The sequence below is a fragment of the Fundulus heteroclitus genome, chromosome 4, assembly GCF_011125445.2.
Source record: "Fundulus heteroclitus isolate FHET01 chromosome 4, MU-UCD_Fhet_4.1, whole genome shotgun sequence".
NCBI classification, from domain to species: Eukaryota; Metazoa; Chordata; class Actinopteri; order Cyprinodontiformes; family Fundulidae; genus Fundulus; species Fundulus heteroclitus.
Genome location: NC_046364.1, coordinates 35,788,535 through 35,815,683, shown reverse-complemented (window position 1 = coordinate 35,815,683; position 27,149 = coordinate 35,788,535). Strand labels below are relative to the sequence as shown.

Sequence of the window (27,149 nt, the reverse complement as noted above, 5' to 3'; positions counted from 1 at the left end):
TATATATATATATATATATATATATATATATATATATATATATATATATATATATATATATATATATATATATATATATATATATATATTGTGAACTGGTGCTATATAAATAAAATAGAACCCATGCTTAAATAAGTCCTTAAATTAGCCCAAAGCGGCAAGATCAACATATTATCTATACAGCACATTCTGTGCATAGAACAGTTATACTCTTGCAGAAATTTGACAGGTTTTCTTTCCCTCTTTTTTTCTTTTAACAAGCTTTTCTGTAGCAAGCATTCACTTTAATAAAAAAAAGAATCAATTAGATAATCTATTTTACTTTTTAAAGGCTATGTTTTTTATATAGATTTTTTAAAGAAAGAATTACACTTCCAATCTTACTATAAAGAAAACATGATATAGCAATCGCTCATCATCAAGCCTTACCCCAACCATTATCTGATTTTTACCAACCTCAAAACAGTGCATCAAAGAACACGCCGTTTTTTGATGTGTTTACAGGCTAGCATGTCTTTTTATACTGCGTGTGTAGACACCTGGTTTTAGCTGTATGTGCAAAGGCTAAATAAAAAATACTTACATACTTATAACCAGAAATTAATTTTAGCAGGGTTAGATGGTGTTTATTCAGATGTGGACAGTGAGGGCTAGATTACGTAGGTCACGTAGCTTTCATCTCATTGCAGGGGAGACCGCGGCACTGTGGCTGTGCAGCCCCATCTCTCGCTGCACACGGCACCTTTGTCCATCCCCTTGTTTGACATTCATTTACTCTGCTGTTTAGGAGAGGGCCGAGGTCACCGTGCATACATCACTGACACAGAAACACTGGTTAACATGTCTGTCCACACCCAGCTGCCCTGTATAAGAAATTCACATTCATTCAAATAGGCAGGGGTACTTGGCTACAAGATGGATTATTTGTACTGGCCGGCCGTCAGTCAAATTGTTTCGAAGAATTAGGCAAATCTCTTTCAGCTCTGTGCAACAGCTCATCTTTCAACAAGCAAAGATTGTTACAATTGCAAGGTGTCTTAAAAGATGAATGATCACATTTAGTTAAAAAGGCGACATATATTTTAGAACCGTAAAACCTAGAACTGTTCACAGTATGAAACATAAATAAATCGGAAATTTGATGTTCCTTTTGTTTTTCCAAAGCTGGTAAGACATTTAAAAAGCATTTTTGAAAGCTAAAAAAGCCCCTGTTGCATCTTAACATCAGAAATTGACTACCATATGTGGCTCATGGTGTGTTTTCTGTGTACACAGTATCTGATGGATGATTATTGTATAAATAACATTGGCTGTTTTAATTAAAAAAAAAACTCAAAATACAAAAAAACTTTTAACAGGAATTTTTTTAGGCCTACTTGCAACACAGAACAAAGATGGAGTTTGGTTACAAAGATCATTTGCAGGTATCATGGATTAGCTATATGAAGAAAATGGGTAAAACAAAGCTATTGCACCTCACCAAGAAAAAACAACAACTTTTTTTTAGTTGGAATTACTTTTTTATATATTTTCTTCCCCCTTTTAAAAAGAAAACAAAAAAAAAATCAACTTACATATGAGAAAAGAGGAAACAACACAGTTTATGATACAGATAGGGCAGATAGTGTAAGCACGGAGTCCACAACCAGACCACTGAGGCACCCGCAGTTGTTTGTGAACATAAAGAAAATAATTAGTTTTATAGCAATTTTTACTCAGGGCTAGAGTGTTCTCTATCAGTTCATAATGTCTGGTGATGCTCAGAGTAGATTTAATTCAAAATCCCCCTTAGTGAACGATCCCCCTGCATATTAAGGCACAACAATTTGCTTCAGCTGTTATCTTTTTTATCTGTGTCTAAGCCAACGAAAAGTAGTAGTTTAACTTTTTTTTCATTCCACCACACTTGATCAAGAAGCGAGAGTGACTTTTTAAAGGACCAAACCGCATGTTGTAGGGAAAGTAACTAGAGACGGAAATAGAGTTTGAGTGGTGTGACTTATGTTTTCACAGTTGCATTACTGTATTAAAGTTAAGCCTTTTTGAGTAAAACACACTCTGAGAAACTTGATTGCACAATAACTGTATGGTTTCAATATAAATGTAGATTATCCTGGAGAAAGTTGTTCAGACAAACTTGCTGATGCACGACTGCACATCAGAGTAACAACGAGGGTCATGACCGGAGCAGAAATCAGAACGTCGATCTGAATGATCCTAGAATGTTTGCATTGGAATTACAGCTTGTCACAAACTGTCATTTCCCACTTTTATGAATTACAAAGTTAGCTTTTGACAGAGTGTCTTTAAATCCCACAAAGGAGTGCCTGTTTGTTAGGTATCAAAGCTACGATTCTCTAACAACATTACTGTTGACTGCCTCCTCTCATTGGATATATCACAATATAATTCTTCATTTTATTACTACTTTTATCTAGGGTGGCCATTATCATTGTATTGATGCCTAAGTTTGTGATTAAAAATGTACCACAATCACCCTTTCAGCAACTTTTGACTGCATTCAGGGCTGAGTTGGGCTCTCTCTTTCACACTTTCTTTGACACATTTCCCAATTTTGGTCATGGAAGTGAATATGGCTATGAAAAACTACAAGCCTTAGCTCAATTGAAAAGGAAAAGTTGAAAGAAAAAAAAAAAAGTTATATGCCCTTAAAAATGTTGTCTTGCCTCTAAATGGATATCACCCAATTGTTCTGGGTAACATCAGGACTTAAAACTGCTTCTAAATATGGTTTGCTAGGCTTCAGCAACATGGAAATATTCCATTACAGCATTCATCCACCAAGTGCTTCAGATAAAAGTCTCCAATGTGACAGGCTACATGAGTCACACACCCACATGTTAAAAGTAAGGGTTAACCTATAGAAATATCTCTTTAGCGAGTCATTCTATCGCTCCTTTGTCTTTCAGAATAGTATAAATGTCCTCCGCTATTATTTTAGATAGCTGGTATTTGCGGCATCTGTCAGGCTTGACTCTGGCCTCTCGAAGACAATAACATCAAAAAAACACACACACACATAGAAAAAAAAAAAACACACAAACACACACTTCCCCTGCATACACCAATCCCCTCCCCCTACAGCAGTGCAACCTGAAACTGCCTGAAGAGATGAGCCGTCATTAAATACTGCAGAGCTGACATAATGACAGGAAAGATAAAAGAGAGGAAACAAAAAAAGGCCAGACCAATTCTCGTCCCATGATGCCTCCCCCAACCCCCAGGCTCTGTCCGCCCCTCCTAATAAAAGACACCAGGCCACACATAGGGCACTGGTCAGCTACAAGTTAGCTGCTACACTCTACTGTTCAGGGAGTGCTCAGACAAAACCTGGCCAGCTCACAGTTAAATAATACTCCAGTATTTGACCTGAAGGGAAACAATAACCAGTCCGACCGATTTGGTGAAACTCGGTTTTCTTTAAACTCTCTGAACTGCAGGACTACCGTGACCTGTTATCTATTTTCCATGCTCCAAACCTAAATGTGGAAATGTGGGTAAGAGCAATGGTTATCTTGCTCTCTCTTTGCGTCCACAAATACCTTATTAATCTCCCATCGCCTGCCACCAAGCATGCATGAATAACACGCACAAATGGATGAACAGAACACAAAAAAGTGGCACTAAAAAAAAATAGATGCCAGGTGTAAAGTTTGTGACACCTTTCACTTTTCTTTTACCAAGATTTGCATCTAAATTGAGACAAAAGTAAGTCACCTTGTAATAAAATTGGGTAATTTTCCCTTGGTCAGCTCTGACTTGAAACAGGTTAAATAAAGAAGAAAAAATGTGGTCATTAAAAGCATCAAAACTGAAAACAATAGTTTCCCCTTCATTTTGTATCTTTGCAGTTTGCGTCGTTTCACAAATAATTTTTTTGTAGGGCTGAGCATGTGGCTTAAAAACAAAATTTCCTCCTTCTTATTTCACCAAAAGAAACTGAACTAATTATTTTAAAAACATTCTTTTATTTCAAGCATTTCATGTGGGAGTTGACATGAATTCAAAGTGCAACTACCATATTTTTCGGACCATAAAGGCACACTGGATTATATGCTCACAGCGATTTAACGCGTCTATGTGCGTCTTTGTCCACATATAAAGGCGCACTAAATATTCTTCCCAAGTGTGTAATATCACTCCACCCTTTCACGTACACAGCTCTCTCCTGAAAGAGAGAGCTTTCCGTCTCTGTCAGGATGACAGAGTAGTTGGACTACACTGCCCTGTTTCTAACAAAAGGCCAAAATAAACGTAACTTTTATATTGAATTAACTTACTAGGTTTATTGTTGCTAACGTGTACTCTGGGCGAGGGCTGCCTAAAGGCTCCCACATACTCGGGCGTACTGTGAGCTTTGACTCTATGCGGACATTTTACCCTTTATAGCCAAGCGTACTGCTGCCTACATTTCTTGTGGCAAATTCCTACAATTCCCACACTTTCTGCCAGTGGAACGAAGCGGCAGAACGGATGGTAAAATGTGTGATTAGCTAGCTGAGCACCTAGAGCCGTTTCTTGTCCAGCAGGCTCCCAGATGTCGGTGAGAACAGAGAGGGAGTGTGATGCTGTGTCCTTGCGACCGCCTGCTTGGAGCAGCTCAGTGTATCAAGCTCAGTGTCACATATAAAACAGTTTGATGTTAAGACTTCTTGCCTCCGAGAAGTTTATAGTCTGACACGTACCTGTATGCGCGGAGTCCGCACCTTGAGTGCGCGCGGACCTCCACGGAGTGAACTACACATGTGGGAGCCTTTGAATGCACTTCCAGTTTCGACATTACAGTCAGGCAGTCTTGTAGACAGCTCAGGGGTTCATTCAGGTAGTGACACAGTGTACCGTAATGCTCCGGATATCCATTGAGCGGAGCGGCTTTGTTGGTTACCAAAGTCGTACTTACACATTTTAACAGACTTTTGAGCGAATTGTACCACATAAAAATCGGTTAGTAGGCATAACTTTAATCATATATAAGGCGTACCATAAATGTTTGAGAAGATTTAAGGATTTTAAGTGCGCCTTATAGTCCAAAAATATGGTAAATATGAACTGTGAAACATGTTTGTAAAACAAGATGGCTGCTCTACCGTTGTAAACAATGAAAATATTACAAAATCTTTGCTGCTAGTGGTTTTAAACAATGAGCTTAGAACAGGCTTCACATCAAGTTAGTTTGAAGTTACCCAAGTAAATTAAAGCGTGTGAGCATCCGCTGTCATGAGACTCTGTCCAACTGTACAAATCTTAGATCAGCACCTACTATGCCCAGTTCATAACACTTCTCTGGAACTGGTCTGCATTTAGCGTGGTCCGGTTGTGTCTAGCTCGGTTCAGTTCAGATTGCGTTCCATTTACACTCGATAGTTATCTCGGTTACCGAGCTCGGACTGGTCTCGGCTCGGTTAAAAAAAGGGTAGCATAAACAGGGTTTATGGTTAACATGCACAGTTTATTTACTGGTATAAATTTGAAGTACAAAGGGATCAAATAAAAATGTGCATCATGTATGAAATGGGGGACTGAATAAGCAAAGTGGCAAACAAATTGACAGATATTCTTTAATGCACATATTTCTTTGTATAAATCTGTTAAAGGCTGGGGATATATGTTCTGACACATAAAATGGAAATCTTTTTGCATCTCCTTTATCTTCTGCTGGAGCCAAAATGATTGCCCCCAATATAGAAGCATCAATTTCTTGAATTAGAACAAATGTAGACAAATGAGTTTCTTCATAAAGAAACTCAGCCGGTCAGACCTCAAAAGGGAACCAGAAATCGCTAATGGCCGATGTATGCTTGACTGTTGTATTCCTACTCCCTAGGCCATTTGTGCAACAAAAAATAAAAAATAGGAAACAATGCCAATGCTTTGCATTAGCTTTCATTTTACACTTGACATGAACTTTTCTGTTCTTTTGTAGAGAGAAAATGTGGTGATAAAGAAGGATTTTAAAAAAAAAAATGTCTGCTGTTTGTGTAGAATTATAGTTTTGCTCTTCATAGAATCCTTCCATTTCCCACAATTTTACTAAACGCACACGGTGTGTTGTGCAACAACAAAATTGTTATTCTGTGTGTGACAGCAGTGTTGCAAACCTGTGGTTATCTGTGGAGTAAGATCTAGTAAGCACTGAAATCCAAAACCCTCTTTACAAAAGGTCAAAGGATCCAGAAACGGCTCAAAATGTTGGCTCATGGGTGCAGTTAATGAGGCGTTGACTCAGTCACAAAAATCAAATGAATTTGCTGTTAGCACAAAAACTGAACCCCTCTGGTTTTCGATAGTATGAAGATAACACGTGCATGTACATGCAAAGTTTCTGTCTCACCCTGAGACGCTGTGCTTGAATAAGTGGAGCTGGTATTAGAGAAGTAGTAAATTAAAGCGACACTGTTGGATATAATAACGCAACATTCACACAATCTCCCACACTTCACACCTAGTAGCCAACTCAGCTCTGTAACTACCTCCATTGGCAGCTCACAGCCCTCCTCAGTTCTTTAACAAGTCACACTGAGATGGCATGGGGCTATCGCTGGCCAAGTTTGAAAGTGTCTTAGGGAAGAGGCATAAAGCTTTAAGCTCAAATGTAAAGTTTTCTCTTAAGGTTCACTACATAGGAGACTCTCTGTCTGTGGTAACCTTGAGTATAAATTCCTGTTTTATGGCATCGTATTATTCACACAACCATTTATGGCTTATAAAATACTAGCAACATTCATTTAAATGTATTTATTTATCGCCTGAACAATTAAGCATTGATTTTAAAAATGCGATTACTGTAAAAAATGTATAACATTTTTTGCATTTCTATTTTAGGATTGAGTAACACTAGGAGTACTATAACAAGCTGGTATTAGCTGGTTAATTTGGGTTATTTGCTTGACTGAACCTGTAGTTAGGCGATTAACAGACGTGCTGCTCATGAATGGCCAAATGCTGTTTTAAAACAGCTTTTCATTAAGAAGAGAGATGTGTTCTCACACTATGACTGCATTCATATTGCATGTGGAAACTTGTCAAAACCAGGAATGAGCAATTACCTTATCATTTATTGTTACTTGGAACTGAACATATTTTTAGGTAAACTCTAAAAACGGTCGGCAGCTTCATTGTTACTTTTGTTGTTTTATTTTTTTATTTCCACAGCTAATTCCATGGAGGTAAGAAATAATATACTTGAAACTATGATTGATTATTTGTCGACCAAAAATAAATCAATATCTTGAAATTATCGACACCAGCAAATAAATTATTTGAAGACACAACATTTTTTGCTTCAGAGTTGATATAAACTGACCTATTCACATGTGCCCAAATTGTCACTTCTTCCAGCAGCGGCGCTGCAACAACAGGGATGTTCAGCCCGTCCCCTCTCTGTAGTTGCCCACCAGACCAAAACATGAGCCAATTAGGCAGAGTTCTAAACTCTGCATAATTAGCGAGTACAACAGAGAGAGAAAAAAACTATTTGTTAATCTCTTTAGCTGACAAAGCAAACACAAAACCGTTGTTCAGAGGAACTGTACCCTACAAGGCAGACAGACAAAAACAAAAAAAAACCAAAAAAAAACAATGAAATGTTGAAGGATGCCACATGCTAGCTACGCTAACATTACATGCTAATGCCAAGAAACTGGTGTATGAGAGCACCTTGAAAAAGAACGGTAAAGCTCATGGATGTGTAACGACGAAATAGCAAACCTCCCACATGATATAAACTAAGAATGTCTGTTTGAACATTAGCTTCAAACAGACGGACAGCCCAAAAATGAGGTTTTGTCTGTGAGCACCCCCTTTTAAGATGCACTACGCAGGTGCGCAGGTTTGCACCAAGCGATGCTTCGTTCTACTACGGCACGAATTAACCCAGGAAAACTTCAATCAGCTGACGGGTTAATCGGTTACTAATTAATGAAGAAAGAAAACAGACCAGTGCAGAGGACTGAATTGTCCCCTACTTATTAATTTTCCATAATTAATAACATTTTATAATTTGTCATATTTAAATTAATAGATTTTTTATGCTAACTAGAAAGAACTCTTAATGTAAGTATAAAGTTTGACATTTTTTTATCATGAAAACATTAGTAACTACTACCTTAAAGCAGCCTATATGATATTGGCAAAATTTTGGTATTTGGAAAAGCTTTTAATCATTCATAATTTCCATCGACTGTATAGTCCAAAACAGCAGAGACACTTTTTTTTTATTAACAAGGTGTACAAAGCCTTTTTACCCCCAGCTTATCAGCATTGAGCAGCAACAGCTGGGGGAGGGGGGAGTACCGCATTACGCTATCCTCCATACTACCTAAGAAAACCGGTCACTGCAGCACTTTCTCTCGGATATCAGTAGAATAACTTCAAACAAAAACTGCATAAAAAATGTTACAGAGTTTGAAAATTTTAGGTGGTCTGAAACTGTAACCTTCTTTTTTGTATTGTCCTGTTTCTACAGTTTAAACCCCTATTAATACTTTCCCAGAGAGCATGCCATATCTGACCAGAGGTTTCTTTGGCATTATGGAGTAAAGTAACGCAACAATGTCTACACCCCCCCCACACACACACACCTGTTTCTATGCACAACCTATCAGCTGGCTATAAAAATGTGATTATGTGTTTTACAAGAAAAAAACAGATTTAGCCTTTTGGACATATTTCTGTTTGCAAAAGCCAAACCTCAAGTATTTTTTTTTCTGTAGTAGCAGACTATAGGCTGGCTGACTGAGCAGGATGCAAGACTAAATAACAAACTAATATCAACTTGTTATACTCCCATTGTTACTATAGCAGAATGGCAAAAAGGTATAATATTTTCAATGATAAGAACCTGAAAACAGTATCAAATTGACAGCAGATGCAACAGATACAATTATTATAGGTGTAACAATCATTTTGTTAGAATTATTTAAGAGAGGTAATTCTAGCTTTTTTATTTTACGTAAAGGCAGTCAGATCCCATAGTGCATTTTTGTTTCACATTTGTGTGTAAATATCATGAAATCATGATAATTTCATGAACGTTATCATACCATGGGAATCTCCTACTAGCTAATGTTTCCCACATCCAGGGGATGGCCATTCACATTTGCCTTTAACTAAACAGCAATAAATACCTGTGCATGAGAGCTAAATTACCTTAGCTCCCTGTGCAGTCAAAGATAAGTCTTGTCACACTATCCACTTCATTTTCAGCTACAGCTTGTTATATCACTTGCAAGGCTCCTGAGCTCTCTGTTTAACCTACTCCGTCTGCAGCTATGATGTTAACCCACATGGTTCTTGGCTCCGTTCCCTCCTGACATCTCGGTGTTCTGTAACACTGTGCTGAGGTAATATTTAACTTCAAGGGAAAGTTCACTTGGCACACGGCCGAACCTCTTGGGGTGGCCGCTACTGTGTGCCGCGTCCAACCTTTTCCACCTACCCAAAAAAAAATCATCAGGCTGACCCAGGCAGCCACCCACAGCCTCACAGCAGCGCCACTTGCCCCGTTTGACTCCGCTGCTTGGACCAGAGCCAAACCAGAGCCCGAGCGTAGCGCCAAGAGGGACAAAGAGCAAGATACACACACTCAAAATGTGAGTGCGAGAGGAGAAAACTGGGGAGCGTGAACACATTGCACCTCGGCCTGGCAGTCTGCCAAGACTCACTCGAGAGGCTCTTTTTTTTTTTAACCAACCACAAAAGCCAATCGGCGGTCAACCCCCTGTAGAGATTTGAAGTGTTTTACAAAGATACTCATGGAGCAATGCGCGACGCAGTAAAGATTAAGCCGTCTTTCCCAGCAGAGGTGTTTAGCGGAGGAATCAAACGAAGATCTAAGCATTTCACAAAAGACCGGAACATGTTCGGAGAGCTAATACTGGCAGTGCAAGCACAACGTACGGAGAACACGACGAGGGAGAGAATAAAAAGCAATGTGCAATAAGGAGGGATTCGATGTTAAACACGCCAGGAGCCACACAGTGAAAGGCACTAACCTGTCTGAAGTGGTCATCGAACCCCCAGTCGGCCTGTCCATTAGGGGAGGTAGAAGAGTTCGGCCCTGCGGGGGACATGCCCTCATCAGGCTCCTGCTTCACTCTAACAGGTGGGGAGGCGGCCCTCTGGGGGGCCGACATGGAGTAGCCCGCGAACGGACGCGCCTGGATGCGGGAGGCGTTCTGTTGCAGAGCCAGGGTCTGCTTGCGGAGGAACTCAAGGCCGCTGGCGTTCCCCTCGTCCTCGTCGCTGCCCTCGTCTCCTTCCATCATCTCGTTGTCGTCGTCCTCGTCGCCCGAATCCCGGCCTCGGTCCTCATCCTCCTCTCTTTCTGAGTCCACGCTGCTCTGATTGGACACCCGAGGAGGCAAGCCGCCGGGAGGAACGCCTCCGGCCATGCCTTTGCCCATGAAGCTTGCCCCGGAGGCCCGGGCCGCGGCCAGTATGGCCTGCTGGGCAGCGACCTGCTGAGCGTACATGATGTGGGCCTCTCGCAGCTTCCGCTCCTTCCTCTCCATTTCCAGACGGGCCTGCTGCTGGCGCTGGAGCTGCTCCATCACGGCCTCCAGCTTCATCCCCCCTGTGGAGGTGCTCTGCGGAAAGACCACGCTGGGCTCCTGAGACATGCTCGGCTGTGGAGGGAAGAGAAACAGCCGTAAACGTATCAAATAAAAGGAAATCTGATCACCGTATAAAAATAGAAAAAGGCAACGAATTTGGACACGCACAAAACAAGTACATCCGTAAAACGTGTTTTCCAAAAGATTTCAGTAGTAGGAGCTTGGTTAAACAGAGTCCAGCGTCAAATAAATGTCACTGAGCATAAAGCAAAATTAAAATGAAAAACAAGAATAAATCCAAGCTACCGTCTTTTAAAATCAAAACTAAAAATATTCCCTGTCTGATCTTATTTTTTTCTTATATATATATATATATATATATATATATATATATATATATATATATATATATATATATATATATATATATATATATATATATATATATATGCAGACTCAAACAGAACAATGCACACGCACTCTAAATAATATAAACCAACACAACTAGGCTCATTACAATATAGCCGGATGTTAACAAAATGATTGATGCAGTCAGCAAGTAAGTGTTAAATAGAACAAATACTAAGACTTTTAGGACAGGTGCTCCACGTAAATTTGTCCCCGATTTCTTACCCATTATATTTTTTTGCCTGGTAGTTATTTTGATGAAGTACGTAGATCAATAATAACCCTATCTGAAATCTCATAAATCATTTGACTAAAAATAAAATATAATTTTATAACTTTTTGATGCACCGTATTTTCATTAATTTTAGGCTAATGGTTTTTCCGGTGTGGACCCGTCTACTGTCTGAAACTTTTCTTCCACGATACTGTTGCCATAGTGTTTATTTCTATTGTAGTTTAATATTTTCATGAATTCTAGATATGAATGGTCATGATTGCTCAGATCTAATTGAATTCAATAGTATTTTTTTCTGAAATCTTTGTATTACACCCCATTTCCACTGGTTCTAAACCCTATTTGGGCCGGTTGACTCTTTGGAAATATGTCGGATTATGACCCTCGATCAAACTAAGACTAAAACTGTAAGTGACATCCTGCTGACAATGTCATTGGGTCCATAACTGAATGTCCTTACAAGAAACAATTAGTAGATAATAGACAATTCAGTGTCATCGATTGTAGGCCAATTCGTGCCCCCTGGTTGGATAAAAATTTACAATTGGACAATCAATTAGGCTTTGTCTGTCAAAGCAGGTACAAAAAAGGTCTTGTGGCAATGGGCATGGATGAAGGGGCAAAATGACGGGTGTTGAAATACCGTTGTCAAAGCCGGGGTTGGGGGGGTTGGACACTTGACAAGGGTGCAGGTCATTTCTCCCTACGCCACGTCGCAGCTTTGTTTTTTTCATACCCAAAATTGTGACATCTCCTGCAGGGTGTCTCATAGCCACCATACACAGATTTGTTGTCAGAGGGGTTTGTTAAGTACCCGCCTTGATAACAAAAGATCAGCAATGCTTTAGATAATCGACTACTTAGGAAATTTACTGAATATAAATGCAACCACATAACTCTAATAGACAGTATCAACACACAAAGGGCGACATAGAACGATTATTGGATTTGGTTTGATCAGGGATCATGTTTCCAGCTGGCCCAACCTGCGATTCAAAGCAAAACTCAATGGAAACAGGGAATAAAAGAACATTTGATGACAACACTGTACAACTGAAATAAAGTATTGAAGTAATTTGAAGATTTTTTTCCCCCCCATTTATTGACATTATTAATGTAAATATTAAACTAGAATGAAAAATAAGAGGACAAGCAATAGTTTAAATATATAGGTACGCAATGACTTGGTAGGAGGGGAATAAGGTGAGGGTAAAAATTGAAGAAGGGGTCAAATTACCAGGAGACCCACCTTTTTATGCCGAAAAGGTCAGGCAAATAAAAAAAAAAGAAAAAGAAAAAAGTAGACGAAATGGCAAGAAGGTGAAATGACCGGGACCCGTAGGACTGGTACAAGAAAAACATTATCGTGAAAAGTAAGGGGTGGCTTTTCAATTGACTACAACTCTACTATGAGAACTTATGAGAAATTAAAGTAGTAGGCAGGCAGCATCAAGGTGAAGAGTAGGTACTAAGACCCATTAATTGCTGGCTGTTGATTACTATTATTACTATTGTTAAAAGCATACAATTAAGTGGGAATAAAAAAAAGGACACAGCTAAAGCACCTCCTCCGAATTAGAGCGAGTTGGCTGCCACATCCTCAAAATAACGTGGATAACATGAGATAAGGAAGAGATAACATGCAGCCGTGCCAAGTCAGCCAACTTACGCGCAAATATATATATATATATATATATATATATATATATATATATATATATATATATATATATATATATATATATATATATATATATATATATATATATATATATATATATATATATATATATAGTACCATAACCTTCTCACATAGCTGAAATGATAAGACATGAGTGAAAAGTAACCAACTATAAGGTCAAGTTACCTCTCGAAACTTTGCTCTCCTGTTTCTTTGGGAAACTACGCGTTCAGCCGCGGCCACCACCTCCTTCTACTCCGCAGCGTGAATAAAAGCGTTAAAACGAGCTGTCGGGAGAGGGCTCGTGCGTTCAGCTCGCTGCCGGGACGGAGAAGCGCGGAGCCACTAAACAAGCACAGCCACCACTCACCATTTGCGCCTTGCTACTGCTGGAGTTGTCCACCATCCCTCTTTCCTTTTGGGTTTTCGTCCTCCTTCTTCCCTCGTTTCTGGCACCCGTTCAAACACTTGTAAACACACAGGCACGCGCGCGCGCACGCCCCTCAGACTCCGACTGATCCGCCGGCAGCAGGAAGGAAAAAAAAAACGGGGAAAGGAGCAGTGCGCCGTTTTCCCCTGGACCACTTCTCCAGGCTTCCCCCCGCTTATGTGAAATTCGTGATTTCCTGCTTTAATAGGTCAGGGAACAGGCTGGTAAATGACCCGATCTCATGTCTCGGAAAGCGCTGAGGTAACTCCCTGTCGTTTTTTTTTTTCTCCCCCTCTCCAGTTGAGTTGACACCCCCCTCGCATGGCGCACACCAGCATTAGGCCCGCCCAGCGACGGCAACAAGTATCTACCATTTCGATTTAATTCAATTATTACGTTCTTTTTTTTCTCCTTTCTTTTTTTTTTTTTATCTGAGAGTAATTTCATTATTTCGCAACCTGCAAAGACAATGCTTGCGGTTATTGCGAGAACATCAGCGCAATGATATGCGCTTTCTTAATTTTACCTGTATTAGAATCTAACGAAAAATAAATTCGTGCATATTTTTAAGCACACATTGTTACACTTCATTGCTGTAGATACACAGATGATGCATTTTGCGTGTGTGGTGTAAGAATCTTTAACACAAGACTAGAAAAAAAACTTGGTGGAAAGTGTCTATAACGCAACAGGTAGTGCAAGAATGCAGCAGCAAAGCTCTATGCTGCCCCCTTCCGGAAATTCATTTCGGTAATTCGATTGATTGATCAAATATTTAATCAATCAATTTATAGTTTATGTATTGGCTTATAGTTTATGTATTGGCAACCAAAGTGCTTTACTATTAAAATGAGAAACAACATACAGACAAAAACAAAACAAAGCATAGAACCATAAAAATAGGCAATAATGATTAAAAGTCAGGAATAGTGTCGCAGGTGCTAGTTGGTCCAGCCTGAACAAATGAGTTTTGAGGTTTGATTAAATAGACCTAAATAAGTGGTAGCACAGATCCAAACGAAGCCGATTCCAGAGTATGGGTGCTGCCGCTCTGTTAAAATAGTGAAATTTGTGTGAAAGCCTACGCACAGAATATTTCTGACACAAATAGTCAAATAGTGACATATCTTAAGCATTTATTTCTCATAATTGTAATAATTATGGCTTACAACCAATGGAACAAAAAGTTACATGTTGCCAATATATTTCTATTTGAGAAATCTTGGCCAACTAAAGTCTTGGTCTGGGTTCCTTTTGCTTGAATTAGTGCTTTGGAGCACCGTGGCAATCGGCCAATGGCTCAGCCTTAAGACAAAGATATTTGAATGTTACGCCTGGCCCCAAAAAAACCTGCTTTTTTAGGTTATGATGTGAAATTCAGTGGTTTGGGTAAGTAAGGAAAAAAGTGTTATGTAGGATCTCAAACAGTAGAACATGACTTTAGCCTCAGGTGGGAAAAAGTGGTATTTGATGTAAAACCTTGTGAATAAACTGTAACTGTATAAAAACCGAACAAGTCTTTTAAAAGCTAACGCCTGAATGGCATTTCAAATTAAAAGGGGAAGTAGTTAGCTTTCAAAGAGCACAATGTGTTTAAATGATTTGAAAACGTGCCCTACTCAGGGGGGAAAAAATCATTTTAAATGGCATCCAATGTTCTGAATAGCAGGGCTATAGTCATCCTGTTCAAAAAGAGCCACACTTTCTAAGATTTAAATGATTGAAATAACACAAAGAATGCAGTAGTACAGAAATGTTGAAAGAAAGACAGCGGATCACTGTAATGTGAATTATTTGCAGTTATTTTTCAATGAGCAGAGATACAAGTCATGTTAATTAAATCTTTTGTTTATAATGTAAACCAACAGCGTACAATGGAAATAGTGTATTTACAGGTGGAAAAAAAACAAACAAACAACAAAACATTGATTTATTGCATTCAGCACTCAATAACACAACCTTGTCAAAATGTTGTACAACAAGCAGATTGTCCCATAGTTGCATAGTACAGGTGAGTCAAGTGTACTTGCTACTGGCAACTGGTGTTAAGTGCAAAATTTAATCTACATCAAAACACACCAAAAGAGCAAAGAATGGGGTTAAAAAAAAATCAAATTTAGGTCCATATAAATTAATTCTGCTCATACCAGTAACCTGCATTAAAACCATGAGATGTACAGAAGATATGTTGTATTTCACAAATCTCACTTCCCAATTCAGGATTTATGACTCGCTTTCAGCTCCTCCTCCTACCTCCTCCTAGCACAGACTGTTATTGTTGTTCTGATCCTATACTTCCTCATTGTGGTTAAATGGTCGGCTGCGCATATATGTAACAGTATACAGGAAGCTTTTTATCTTGGCTTTACACTTTTATGCTCTTTAGCAATTATGCACATTTCAAATGCAATTTTACTCATGTATGCAAAAGAAATCTGATCTCTGCGCATCCACGCGTACGAACCTCCTGAGAATGTGACGATCCTTGATCTCGGGCAAACAGTCTGTGTTAATACGGTTTCAAAATAAAACCCAAAAGTTAAAAACAACCAACATTGTAATGTCAATGAACAAATATATTCTGAAGTGTTGGAAATCACAACATCCATCAGAACACAAAACAATAATAAAAAAAAAAGTATGATTACTAATGCAAACTATGACGTACATTTTGAACTGTAAATAACTTGTAACAAGTGGTTTAGCATACAAATTAAATAGAATGATAAATACATAAATAATGCAACTCAAATTTAAAGGGGAGACACGTTTTCTCAGAGGAGTTTTTAAAACCAAAATACTACACAAAACTAATCAAGGTAAATTTACCTTTAGGAAGTCTTCTGTCTTCCTTTAGTTAGTCTCTTAAATACATCTGTTTTCAAAAATCCTTGATCTGTGTCAAAGTTAATGACAAGATCTAAATCTGGTCCTCAATTTCAGTTCAGATACATTTGGAGCCATAAACAGCAGCTACACAATGTGTCAAATGTATAAACAGAGCGCTTCTTAGTATTTTTGCACTTTTGTTCTACGTTGTGTTTGTTGGAGCAGGCGCTACATCTGCACTGTCACCATGTCCTGTAGTTTCTGTTCCCCAAGTAAAAATCAGATGTAGGTAATGAAAACTAAGACTAATATCGTGCACTCAGGTGCTGCCAGTGTTCCAGTGAGGTGCCATTGCATCATTTAGCAGTTACAGGTCAACAGATGATTACTTCAGATTTGTCAAAGGGCTAAAGCGGCCCAAAGAGGCGAACATGATGCTTGTTAGAGGGTTACAGACCTGCTCACCATAGAGGAAATAAACTAGCCAGCTCCTCCTTGAGTCAACACGGTCTTATCATAAATGTTGAAATACTCTATCACTCAAGTCAAACGCAGTGTCATAGTTACGGTGTTGTGTAATGCTTGCAAAAACTGGAAAAATAAATACAATTAGTTAGGCTTTGGAGTCACAGTGGATAAGGCTTGCTCTCATGTCCTTCTGCATTCTCACTGAAGCTGAGCGATGTCAGTGTTCAACGCTTGCGGTCCTGCATCAGGCTTCGGAGCTGGATTTCCTCAGGCAACATGCAGCAGCAGAGCTGCATTAGAAAGAAGAGCTTTGGCCCCAGCGACTAGTGAGCTGAATATAAAGTCAGACCTTCAGAAGGTCCAGGTCACGGCATCAACGTCACTGCACGGGGCACGATGGGCACTGGAAGCAGCAGCACACAGAAGAGCCCATGGCTTTGGGGGGGATCAGGTCCAGGTCTTCATCATCGGGGATCTCATCCAGATTGTAGCCGTCCTGAAGCAGCTGCTTGCTTAAATCAGGATGGACCTGGGGGGGGGGGGGAAAAAACCCATTAGCACCTCACAGAACATCAGATCTAAATCTGATAAATACTGATGGGTTTACCTTCAAAGTTCTATTTATTCTATCTAAAGTAAATGTATGAGAGAAGCGTCTGAATTTGTGGTTAAAAGTTGAATTACAAAGAAAATAATTTTATCAACATTGTGCAGAAATATTGGTTATGTTTAAAATAATGTCCTGAATGTTCCTCCTTGATTAGATCGCTATGATCAAATCAACACTGGACCACTAGCACTTGTCTTTTTAACAAATAATTTATTAGCAGTACCCAACTTATGGAAATCAAAGTTACTCATCATGACTAAACATGAACACCTGTATCCTGTCTGGTATTACAGCATTTGGCTCGTTTGATGAACGCAGGCGAGTCACTGGGTTACTACAAGTTTTCCATTTCACACTTTTCCAGATTAAATTTTTTATCTATATTTTGTGAGTTATTGGACATTTATCTATTATCTGCTTATCTTTCCCAGGAAATCAGGAAACTAAAGCTAGCTTTCAACTGAGCTGTCATAAAGGTTTATTTCATTCTTTTTGGCATCTGGACAAACGGATACGCTAAAATCTAGAGTACTTAGAAAATCTGGACTGTGCTTAAATGTGAATCCTTTAAATCACAGTTTGTTGTCATTAATATCCTCCTCCTACAAACTTCCACACAAGAGTTATCAATGTTTTGTTTGGCATCTAAAACAAACCCATTTCAACAACCTCAGGTTTAACACCCTAACTTAAAAGGGTATGTGTAAAAAAAAAAAAAAATACAAAATTAATAAAAAAGCAAACAAATTGCCCTTAACTCAACAACCAAAATGATCAATAAGTTCAAATAAATCTCAAGTTTGGATGCGGAAACGAAAAAAGTAGAATATTTGTTTACTTTTAAGGAATATTGATTTTTTGTCTCAAATGTTGAAATAAGAAATAAGGAAATCACATTTCTTTCAATTTCTTATTTTTTAATTTCCCCATACTTATCCAGATTTGGAATATGATCAAATCAAATTTCATACTTTTCCAGATTTTTCATGACTGCACAGGAAACCTTTTCCTGGTCAATACTAGTTTCTGATTTAATTTCCTATTTTTATGACTATTTTGCAAATTTGACTGGTTAATTTTTTTTATTCTAAAGACTATAACATATAGAAAAGAAAAAAAAACTGTGCTGGAGGTTTATTGCATATTATTTATATAGTGACTTAACACAACATTTAACTCCCCTTCAAAATACTAAATGATTTTTTAATTGAATTATTTACAGAGATATAAGATTTGAATCAAAATGAAAAAGGAATTACAAGATTCATCAGTTTATCCATCAGACGCCCTTATCCCCTTAACTTGTGTCTAATTTCTATTAAACTAAAAAAAAGTGCTTAAAAGTACATATATATGGTTTGGAATGTTTGCAGACTGAAAACAGTGAGATTTCTTAGTTTTGATTGACTTAATAAATAGGAAAAGTAAATTAAGATAGTTCAGCATTTGCCCTGCCAATCATCAAATGGAACTGACTGAGGGAAAAGTGGCAGATTCGGATATTTGGATGAGTGATCGGGGATATCTCTGTTATTCATTTCTGAGAAGCTTGTCAATTTAGGAGCGAACACAACGGATTTCATTATACCGCAGTTAGAAAGAATATTCACAAGGGAAAAGCTTTGCAGCAAGCTGTCAATCTTGCTGGGTGTGGATGTTTTAGCGAGTTTACCCTGGGGGTAAATGCTCAGAGTAATACCAAAAGAAAAAAAAGAGTTCCATTTAAAGACCCTACAGGCTTCAGTTAGCACGTTAAATGGTAACGCTCATGGGAGTCCAAACGGATATAAACAAGTTTAGCTTGTTTTAGATGAGTTCCAGGACTAGTCTCGGAAGAGTTTGTTGCAAAAGAGCTTAGAACAACAAAATTAAATCGGAGCAGAAGAAAGCAATGTTGCAAGGGTGGTTTAGCCCTAAGTGGATATGTCTGCCTATATTTGACATACGAACAAAGGATATCAGCACAAATGCAGCATATCAACAATAAAGCAGAGTGGTGGAGGCGTGATGATTTGGGGCACAGCACTCAGAAACCTGAGTCACGTTGAGCTCTGCTGTGCATTAAATGCTAAGCCATTTGGCAGCTGCACTGTTTGCTTTCACACACAACAATGTTCCCACACAGCAGGAAATCTACAACAGAATGAGAGGTGCCTGATTAAAATGCTGCTGTGGGGACTCGGGTTGTCACAAAGTGAACATTTCAAACTCGATACAGATACCAAAAATAAAATAAAAATGTATAAAGAATTTTAACAAAAGTAATTTTTAAGGCACGGGGTTATTTCTGGTTAAAAGCAAAAGATATGACTGATTACAGCATAAGGGGGCAATGCATAGCCTCGTGAGACCATCCTGATCTCACGAGCTTTCAAGGTTTCACACGCAGATCAGTCTGGCTACTCTCCGTTAAAGAAAATTTGAAGCCGTTCACCAAACGAACGTCCAATCAGCGTTGGCTTTGAGGCGGGTTGAGGTGTGACGCAACGAGAAGCGCGACAGTTCAGTCTAAAGAACATGGCGGCTTCAGCCGATGAAACTAGCGTTAGCGTGGCTACCGAGCAAGTTTTATCGGAATTACAGAGTATTTCTCTGCTGAGCTAACGAGCCTTTACCTGCAGCAGCAAGAGTAGCTTGGCTTGTGGTTGTGTTTTCGTCGTTGCTCTGTTACGAGCGACGACGAATCTGATTGGTTTATTTGGCCCGTCTATCACCAACATAGGCCAATCAGCTAACCAGTATTTTCGCCCCTTCCCAAAATTACTTCAACGGAAGGTTTCCAGATGGATATGCGGAGCAAATCTATCTGGCGGAGTCAGGTAAGGCAATGCATCCCATGTCTAGAGAAACATATCATATTTGTCCCTGTTTTTCAAAAGAGTAAACACAATAACACTTAGTGTTAAAGGAACGATAAGCAAAATTTCATTATTTTAGATAGAAAGAACTAAAAAAAATAGTGATGTGAAGACGGTATGACGTCACACACCATCTCTGTGTTGTTCATTTATTGTTCCTTTAACACCCTTTATGGAAGTATGTGCCTTAGATTCAGTAAAGCATTTATTTGTTGATTAGAATTACAAATCTTTGGTGTGCCACTATGCGATTCGATTGTTGCTTCACTGCTTCACCGACTGATTCGTACAGTAGCAGAACGGAGTGGAAGCGCATCTTGACGGGGGAGCTCAGAGCGACAGATCCTGTTAGCTCATGTCATCGGGGATGTTTACTACGTCACCGTTGGACACACAGGAGCTTAAATGACCTCATTATGTTGCTCTCATACATCAGTGTTGTAGCGTTAGCTCATAGCCATAATATAGTATTTCTGTTTTCCTTGTCCGTCTGCCTCATAGGGATAGTTCCTCCGAACAACTCTTTTGTATTTGTAGTGAAGATAAGGAGGGTCACACATGTTTTTCTGGCTGTACTCGACGTGTGAGCAGAGTTTAAACAATAAACTTATTGTTGAGATGAGCAGCTACAGGGAAGCAGAGCGTCTCTTATTGCCGCGCTGCGTTCGGAAGAAGCGTGACAGTTTGGGCAAATGTCACTGGATCAATTTATATCTATTTTGTCGCAAATGAGTCTATTTGAATAATTCTTTTTTTTTTTATGTCGATTATATACCGATAGTGATTATTTTGACAACCCATGCTGGGACCCTGCATGAAGAACTCCAAATGCTCAACTTTCAAAAGGCAGAGCAACATAAGAAATCAAGCTAGGTAATTTCTCTGTAAAGCAGGCGTCAATTAACTAAAACAGACATGAGAAGTAAGAAAAAACAACTACACACATAACATTACTGTGACATTTGCTTACTGCCAGCCAATCAGGGCTTTCTCTATCTACCAAGTAAAAAAAAAAAAAAAAAAAAAGATTAGGCTGCTGTTATAAGTGGCTACTGCAATTCTATCAGATGTGATAAAAACTTTTAATACGAGTAATTTTCTTCAAGTGGTATAAAAAAATACTTTAAATTACCTTTTACCTCTTATTGGGTTTAAAATACACATATAGTACAGGTGTCCTGCAAAAACATTATACAATAGGTCAACATTTAATGTGAAGGCAAGGTTTTCAATGAGTCACTTCCTTAAGATTGTGCAAGGGTGCACAGCACACGGAGGATGAAAATGTACTAAAGGAGTTAATAATGGCCTGAGAACAACACAACACTATCTTACCGCTCCCAGAGGTCAAAAGTCCCACAGCTTGTTTGACAATGAGCAAAAGAAGAATCAAAGTAATCTGAAAAATGTCTCGCGAGACAAACTCACCTCAGCCGAAGAGTATCCTGAGGAATACTGCTCAAAGTCAATCTCTTCATCACTGTAAAGACCAGGAAGAGAGACCATGAATCTCGTAAACGTAGCTGTCAAACTGGGGCGGGCTCAGGGGTGCCAATTTTACAAGCAGCAAGAAGTTAAAGACCCTTGTAGGGTTGTTTTACACCCGCAAAGTATGGTGAGACCAGAAGCCCATGTGACCATTCAGTTTAGGATTTTATAACCATGTAAAGACACTAAAAGGGCTACAGTAGCGCCTGATATAGCTTTATCAAGCTTAGGGTAGCTTAGCTCATAATATAATATTGAATTGTTTTAACAAGAAAACCCACGTTTATAAAAAGAAAACCTTAATGTGCAATATCAAGCTGCAAATATGCATTTTTAAGTATTTTTAAGACCTCAACAGCATCATCTGGGTTGGTGTGAGCGTCTTACTGTTTTCCCCCACCTGTCTGAGTTCAGTGCAACCAACATGTCCTCAGCATTCTGGCTCAAGGCGGCGTAGCCCTTATTAAACTTCACCGTCCTAAAATAGAAGGGACAGAGAAACGTCTCTTTAAAAACATCTCCTGTTTCATGTTGGCATGACAGAAAAAAGCGCTTTTCTCCTTCCCCACCTCTTGACTCCCTGCCGGGGTTGATGCGTCACCGGAGGGCCTGCAGAGAGGGCTTTCTTCTTCAGCGCTTTCCTCACCATCTCCCTGTGTTTCTCTGCGGATGATCGAAAGGAACAAAATCATCCTTATGCTGACTGATTGAAACTAGACGACCACATAAAAGAGTAAACATTGCAGCATGGTTTCACTTCTTGTTGTTATTTAGTTCTTAATCTGGTACCATGTGCAGAAAACATTAGGCTGAGAGCGCAAAGATCTACTGCACGAGATCATAGCTTTTTTTCTAGACAGTTTCCCTCTAAATGCAGGGTGAAAAATTATAAATGGATCATTCATAAAATCTATTTATTAACATTTGTTAATATTTGTTAACATGCTGACAGGTTTGCTGTAGGGCTGAAACAATTAATTGTGATTAATCAATGACTGTAATAATCATCAACTAATTTAGTAATCGAATCGAATCATTAACTGGAGTCTACAGACTCAGGTTCAAGTTCTATTAAAAAAAACACTTCCTACTGTTTGATTATTAATCTGTTAATTAAAAACTAGCAAAACAATAGTTGCAGTCCTAGTTATGTTGTTTACTGCCAAACAGAGAGAAAAAGAGAGATACATATGGATGGATACCTCAACTATTAAATAACCATGCTGTCAGCATTAAATTGAGATTTTTTTTTTTTTACATGTTTCTGCCATTTACTGTACAAAGCATCTAAAATGTTTTTTTTTTTTAGTTTAACACACTTTTTCCATTGAGATATGTTAATTTATGAAGAGTATCGTTTTTTACCTTAATTGAATAACACAATAAACAAAAAAATAATCAGTTACTAACATAACTGATAGCTGCTGCCCTAGTTTGCTGAATTAAAATAATTTTTTCTGCTTTTTTTTATCATTGTGAGACAAAAGCGTGAACAGCCAGTGCATGTGGTCAACTAACTGGGTATAAAATCACCGTGTTTTGCCAAAGTCACACGACAATTCAAGCCACAGAGAATTTCTGTTCTTTTTTGGATGTACACCCAACCAATCTGGGCAATTTGACTGCACATATTCAGCTGGCTGTTCCAACCCTAATACATAATCTTTAACTGTTCAAAGTTACTCACTCCTGTTCACACATAACATAATCCGCAGCCTTGGATTAAATAAAAACAAATGATTTTAAAAAGTCAGGGACTTGACTGACCACCATTTAACTACCAGGGAATTAATAACGAAACAACTGTTATAAAATATCACTGATGGCTTAAAGGTTTAATTTAACCTTGTTCCATCCCCTCCTTCCCTTAATTAGTAAAAATGCTCACGTAGTTTGAGGTGGATGGCCGGAGCTCTGGACATGATGTAGGGTCCTCGCTTTTCCACCGGCCGGATGCCTCCATCAGGAATCTTAGGTCTTGTGCTGTTACTTGGTCCCTGGAATTTCACAAATGTAATTAAAGTTTAAATATTTTGCCACTTTACAACCACAAACCCCAATAAATTTACCTTTGTTTTCTTTTTACAGATTAAAATATAAGAAGTGTTGCATGCATTTTTATTTCACCCCTTTTATTAAGACATCCCTTAAAAAACGTCAGGGCAACCAAAAGCCTTTTTGATGTCTGCAAATAAGTAAACTGAACCTTACAGAAACCCTACCAAGACACAGCAGTAAAAACCTAAATGGTAAATGGTAAAGTCACTTTTCCAGTCACTTTACATTACAGTCAAGTCACATTCACCCAATCGTACACACATTTATACACCAATATGCAGATCGGAAGGCAACTTGGGGTTAAGTGCCTTGCCCAGGGGCATATTGACATCATGTGACGGAAAGTTGTAGCTGAATCCACAACCTTCCAACTGCAAGACGACTACTCTACCCACAGTCGCCCGCCAAAGAGAGCATAAGCAAGAGAAGCAGCTCAGTAGGAACATCTGACAACAGGAGAGCAATTGGTCGTCTTCTTTAAATCTGGCCTTTATGGAAGATTAGCAAATAGAAAATCATGGCTGAAAATAAGGGTCACAGCACACATAAGGAAGAAGGTGCTGTGGTGTGTTGGACAAAACATTTAATGGTTTCTACGCAAAATGCTATGTGTGGAGGAAAAGTAGCACTGCACTAATCTGAATATGCCATCCTTCCTGGGGGACAAAGTGGTGGCAGCATCATGCTGCTGAATAGCTTTTCTTCAGCAAAGACGGCAAAGGAGGCCGTAGCTGAAATGAAGACTCTTGGAGCTTAACACAAACAAAATTAGTTTGAGGCTAAAGAAGTGTTGACACGAGGTTAGAGGTTCCACTTCCAGCAAGACGAGGACCCTAAACATGCATGCATTATTACAATGCAGGGGATCAAAGTATATCCATGTGTTACAATCATAGCCCAGATCTAAATCCAACTCAACACTCTGTGGCTAGACTTCAAATTTGATTTTCACAGACAGTTTCAAATGAGTGGACAGAGCTTGAGTTATTTTGCAGACGGGTAAAGCTGGTATTACATTTTGCTCTCTCTCTTTTTCTTCATAGTAGGTACACCTGGTCTGGTGTTCTGTTAACTGTGACATCATCCAGAGAAGACGGCTCACCCGCTACTACCATCTAATGTAGAACAGATTACTAGATCAATGTGTGCTTCTGTGCTTTTTTGTTTCTCTTGTTGTGTCTCTGCTCTGTCTTCTGTAACCCCAGTGGGTCGAGGCAGATGACCGTTCATACTGAGCCCGGTTCTGTCGGAGGTTTTCCTTCCCGTTAATGGGGAGTTTTTCTTCCCACTGTCGCTTCATGCTTGCTCAGTATGAGGGATTGCAGCAAAGCCATGTACAATGAAGACGACTCTCCCTGTAGCTCTACGCTTCCCCAGGAGTGAATGCTGCTTGTTGGGACTTTGATGCAATCAACTGGTTTCCTTATATAGGACATTTTTGACCAATCTGTATAATCTGACCCAATCTGTATAATATGATTGAACTTGATTTTGTAAAGTGCCTTGAGATGACACGTTTCATGATTTGGCGCTATATAAATAAAATTTTATTGAATTGAATTGGTAGATACGTATCCTCAAAGTGTTGCAGCTCTATAGCAGCAATAGGCGTGAAGCAAACATTAATTTAGGAAGCCTTAATAACAAAGATATAGAGTTATGTCTATATCTATGCTGAATATAAATGTTCACCCCACTGTTTGGCTTTTGTCCAACTGAAAAATCTGAAGAATCCATTTCCTTCCTCTTCACAGGTATGCACCACTTTGTGTTGATCTATTCCATGGATTCCTTATAAAATACATTCCGGCATTGTGGCTTTAACGTGACAAAATGTGGAAAAGTTTAAACATCCACAAGGGACTCAGTGTACCTACAGGAGAACTTCATAAATATATTTTTTTTTCCTTCAAACACATTTGATGAGCAACTTACAGGAGGTTTCTAGGGCCCACTACTAAACACACATAGAATCTAAGCCTATTGGTGTTTACTAGTGAATAAGATAAAACCCAAACGTTGGAGCACAAGAAATGTTTCAAAACTAAATTTTTTTACATGTCAATAACCAGTCTGACGTTAAAAAAAAACTCAGAAGCCTTTCTTTAAAGCAAGTCTGGTGTAACTGTTAAAACTGTCAAAAACCGAACTGTCAAAACAGGCATGCTAGGCTAGCTAGCTAACCTCACAGTTTCTGTTTTCATCAGAGCCATCGTCAGATTAGCTGCAGCTGACATTACCGACGAAACTTGTCGTTCCGCCTGCGCTTCCAGGAGCGTGTCCTTTTCAGGTTCCTCTATTATGTCGTTCATCATTTTCGCTTTAGTTGTCACAGTTTACTCCACAACACCGCCATGACAGTAGTCCCACAGGAGAGGGACCTGGTGATCTCTTAGGCACTTCTGTTAGCCCGCTAGGCTATTGCTATCAGTGTTAGCCGATGTTTACTTCCGGGGTAGGGAAGAAAAAGGAAAAAATACGCCACACCTCTATGGTTTCAGAGTCAGTTAAACGTTGTTTTAAGTCAGCGAGAGATTCACCATACTTATTTGCGAATAAGGAAAAAATAAAAACAAATGTTTGCTACTGAATAGAAATAAAGTAATTACGAAAACTATAAAATATGATATATTTTCAGTTGTTTATTTCTGGGAATCTTGATTACGTTTACTTACAACTAATGAAACTCTTAGTTCCTTAGAAAATTAGAATATTATATAAGGCAAATAAAATTTAATTTCAAATACAGGGATGTTGGCCTACTGAAAAAATATATCCATGAAATATCCAGTAACATGCACTCACTCAGGTCTTCTTTTGCATTAATTACTCTCTGGAAACTTCCAACTCTTAGTAACTTAATTCTATGTTTTGTAACCTACAATTAAAAATGAAGCATTGTTGATGGTGGTAGTGATTTTTTATTTAATTAATGCAGCTTTTTGATGCTGTGTGCATTATGTCTGTGGATCGTAACCTATGTCCAAGGAAAACTTCTCCCAAGGGTGACAAATAGACTTTGACTTTGGAATTAATTAACCTCATGCAACTTGGATTCTCTGCCTCCCTACTTTCATTCCAACTTAGGTGCCTAGTTTTCCAAATAAAATGCGTGAAAATATATGTTCATCTGAAAAGACAACAAACAGCCACTGAGCAACATTTTTTTTCTCCTTTAGTCACGTAAAATACTTCTGACAATTTCTCTTTGAGTAGTGGCTTAATACAAGAAATGCCCTGGTGGAGTACATGTCCATTAAATGTGTGGCAGCTCTTTAAGCACTGATTCCAGCTGCAGTTCATGCTTTAAACCAGCTCTCCACTGGTTTAAATCTTACTTAAAGGACAGGGACTTTTTTGTATCAGTAGGTAACTTTACATCGAAGATTACAAAAATCACATGTGGGGTTCCCCAAGGGTCCATCCTGGGTCCCCTCCTCTTCAATATCTACATGCTCCCTCTAGCCCAGATAATAAAAAATAACAACATCAGCTACCATAACTATGCAG

At 38.8% G+C, this 27,149-nt stretch overlaps 2 protein-coding genes across 5 annotated transcripts in view; both read right to left on the bottom strand.

Annotated features, from left to right (window-relative positions):
• LOC105930467 (AT-rich interactive domain-containing protein 3B) overlaps positions 1-13,642 on the bottom strand; it is an 86,604-nt gene extending 72,962 nt beyond the window's left edge. For 2 of the 4 annotated variants that reach the window (XM_021319553.2, XM_021319555.2), the window contains exons 1-2: positions 13,269-13,641; positions 10,014-10,646 (exon numbers count right to left, since the gene is read on the bottom strand). In XM_021319553.2, coding sequence (XP_021175228.1) covers positions 10,014-10,646; positions 13,269-13,304 — 669 coding nt within the window. In that variant the 5' untranslated portion in view covers positions 13,305-13,641. The other 2 variants (XM_021319554.2, XM_021319556.2) reach the window with 2 other exon arrangements.
• A 1,513-nt stretch (positions 13,643-15,155) lies between these two features.
• On the bottom strand, positions 15,156-26,087 carry fam219b (family with sequence similarity 219 member B). The gene is made up of 6 exons (XM_012868738.3): positions 25,880-26,087; positions 23,470-23,578; positions 22,151-22,244; positions 21,982-22,059; positions 21,522-21,573; positions 15,156-17,154 (listed from the first exon to the last, which is right to left on the bottom strand). The coding sequence occupies exons 1-6, from the start codon at positions 25,952-25,954 to the stop codon at positions 17,005-17,007; spliced, it is 558 nt and encodes a 185-aa protein (XP_012724192.1). The 5' UTR covers positions 25,955-26,087; the 3' UTR covers positions 15,156-17,004.
• Between the last annotated feature and the right edge of the window lie 1,062 nt (positions 26,088-27,149).